The sequence below is a fragment of the Clupea harengus genome, unplaced genomic scaffold (assembly GCF_900700415.2).
Source record: "Clupea harengus unplaced genomic scaffold, Ch_v2.0.2, whole genome shotgun sequence".
Classification (NCBI taxonomy): Eukaryota; Metazoa; Chordata; class Actinopteri; order Clupeiformes; family Clupeidae; genus Clupea; species Clupea harengus.
This window is the reverse complement of record NW_024879565.1, coordinates 390,001-392,500: the sequence shown is the minus strand read 5'-3', so window position 1 is coordinate 392,500 and position 2,500 is coordinate 390,001. Positions and strand designations below refer to the sequence as shown.

The window sequence follows — 2,500 nt, the reverse complement described above, 5'->3', positions numbered from 1 at the left end:
ACAGAGATGCACACACACACACACACCCACACACACACACTAATACAGAGATGCACACACACACTCACACAATAATACAGAGATGCACACACACACAGACACACACACACACACACAGAGACACACACACACACAGACGAGGATGTGAAGTCATGTCCTGGGTGAGCAGTCACAGAGGCCCTGGCAGAGACACTGGCAGAATCCGTAGACCAGGCAGACGGTGAGGCTGGTGGGCACGAGGCTGACGCACACGATGCCCAGTGTGACGCGCTGGATGACCAGCAGGTAGATGCCCAGCGGCAGCGAGCCGAAGTAGAAGCAGCCCAGCAGCCAGACCAGCACCCGCGGCACATGGGCGCACAGCTTTGACAGCCCGTCCTGCTCCCGGTCCGCCCGCCCGCCCGCCGAGCCCAGAGACGCCGAGTCCAGGCTGCCCTCCGACGACGAAGTGGACAACGCATCTCCATGGCGACCAGGGAGGCTGTCGCGCTGCACCTCCATAATGGTGATGACGAGGCAGGTGTCTTGGCTGGGCTCGTGGGCGGGGCTCTGGAATGCGGCAAGCCCGTCCGGCGTGAGCAGCACCTCGCGGTGCTCGGAGCTCCAGGACGTGTGCGTGTCGCGCCGCGCTAGCCGGCCCATCAGGTTGGCGTCGTCGGGCAGCGCGGCCACGTTCAGCTGACCCAGCGGCGTCTCGTGGCGGCAGAAGGGGCAGCTGACGCAGTCGGGCGCAGAGCCCAGGTCCAGCATGCGCCGCAGACAGCGGGCACACACGCGGTGCAGACAGCCCAGCAGCTTGGGCCGCCGGCCGTGGGCAGAGTAGCGCTGGTAGCAGATCTTACACTCCAGCTCGTCAGGACTGCTGGGGCGCTGCTCGTCTGACTCCCTCCCTCCGTCTCTCTCCTCCGAGTCTCTCTTCTCCGAGTCTCTGTCCACCGAGTCTCTGTCCACCGAGTCTGACTCTCCATCCCTCTCCTCTGGCTCCAGGTCGCTCCTCCTCTCCTCCTCCCTCTCCTCCCTCTCCTCTCGGTCCGAGTCCGTGGCGCTCATCTCTGACTCATGTTCTGGGGACACAGAGAAAGGACCCTGGTGGCAGCCAGCTCTCGACCGGATCTGGCCCGGATGTGGCCCAGATGTGGCCCTAGCTGAGTTACCCTAGCGGGGTAAGCTGCCATCAGGGGGGGGCAGGGTTAGAGAGAGAGGCAGCAGTTATGAAGCAGAACAACTGAAAATGTATCAGGAAATAGTAACCGTAATTAATTAGTAACCGTCCTGAAACTCATCAGGAAATAGTGGCCGTAATGAAAAAGCAGTAATGTGTAGATTTGTGTTCAGGTGTTCAGGTGTTCAGGGAGGTTCTTGTGGAACAGAACAGAAATGGAGGCTATATATCTGTCTTTGCTCAGGTTTACCAGAACCATGAGAACCACTAGATCTGTATGGAGACAGAACCATGAGAACCGCTAGATCTGTATGGAGACACGTATCTGCATCACAGTTACCAGTGGCAACGCATTAAAAAGAGCAGGACAATGCATTTCACTCCGCTGGGAAACCACAGCAAGCCATAGAAAACCCGTCTGCTTTTGCCTGTCACTGTGAAAAATGTCACTCACTGAAGCGCAGAGACCTTTTTAGTTTCCCTCAGTCACACTGAAGATGTGCTTCACTTTAAGTACTGAGTCACACTGAAGATGTGCTTCACTTTAAGTACTCAGTCACACTGAAGCTGTGCTTCACCTAACCCCTCAGTCACACTGAAGATGTGCTTCACTTTAAGTACTCAGTCACACTGAAGCTGTGCTTCACCTAACCCCTCAGTCACACTGAAGATGTGCTTCACTTTAAGTACTCAGTCACACTGAAGCTGTGCTTCACCTAACCCCTCAGTCACACTGAAGATGTGCTTCACTTTAAGTACTCAGTCACACTGAAGCTGTGCTTCACCTAACCCCTCAGTCACACTGAAGATGTGCTTCACTTTAAGTACTCAGTCACACTGAAGCTGTGCTTCACCTAACCCCTCAGTCACACTGAAGATGTGCTTCACTTTAAGTACTCAGTCACACTGAAGCTGTGCTTCACCTAACCCTCAGTCACACTGAAGATGTGCTTCACTTTAAGTACTCAGTCACACTGAAGCTGTGCTTCACCTAACCCTCAGTCACACTGAAGATGTGCTTCACTTTAAGTACTCAGTCACACTGAAGCTGTGCTTCACCTAACCCCTCAGTCACACTGAAGATGTGCTTCACTTTAAGTACTCAGTCACACTGAAGCTGTGCTTCACCTAACCCTCAGTCACACTGAAGATGTGCTTCACTTTAAGTACTCAGTCACACTGAAGCTGTGCTTCACCTAACCCCTCAGTCACACTGAAGATGTGCTTCACTTTAAGTACTCAGTCACACTGAAGCTGTGCTTCACCTAACCCCTCAGTCACACTGAAGATGTGCTTCACTTTAAGTACTCAGTCACACTGAAGCTGTGCTTCACCTAA

The 2,500-nt window shown here is 54.1% G+C and overlaps 1 protein-coding gene across 1 annotated transcript; it reads right to left on the bottom strand.

The window, feature by feature from the left end:
* Positions 1 to 150: 150 nt before the first annotated feature.
* On the bottom strand, positions 151 to 945 carry LOC122128925 (E3 ubiquitin-protein ligase RNF182-like; the record flags this gene model as incomplete). The annotated part of the gene is made up of 1 exon (XM_042703981.1): positions 151 to 945. A coding segment is annotated over one exon (795 nt), but the record flags the coding sequence as incomplete, so codon positions are not given.
* Positions 946 to 2,500: the final 1,555 nt, after the last annotated feature.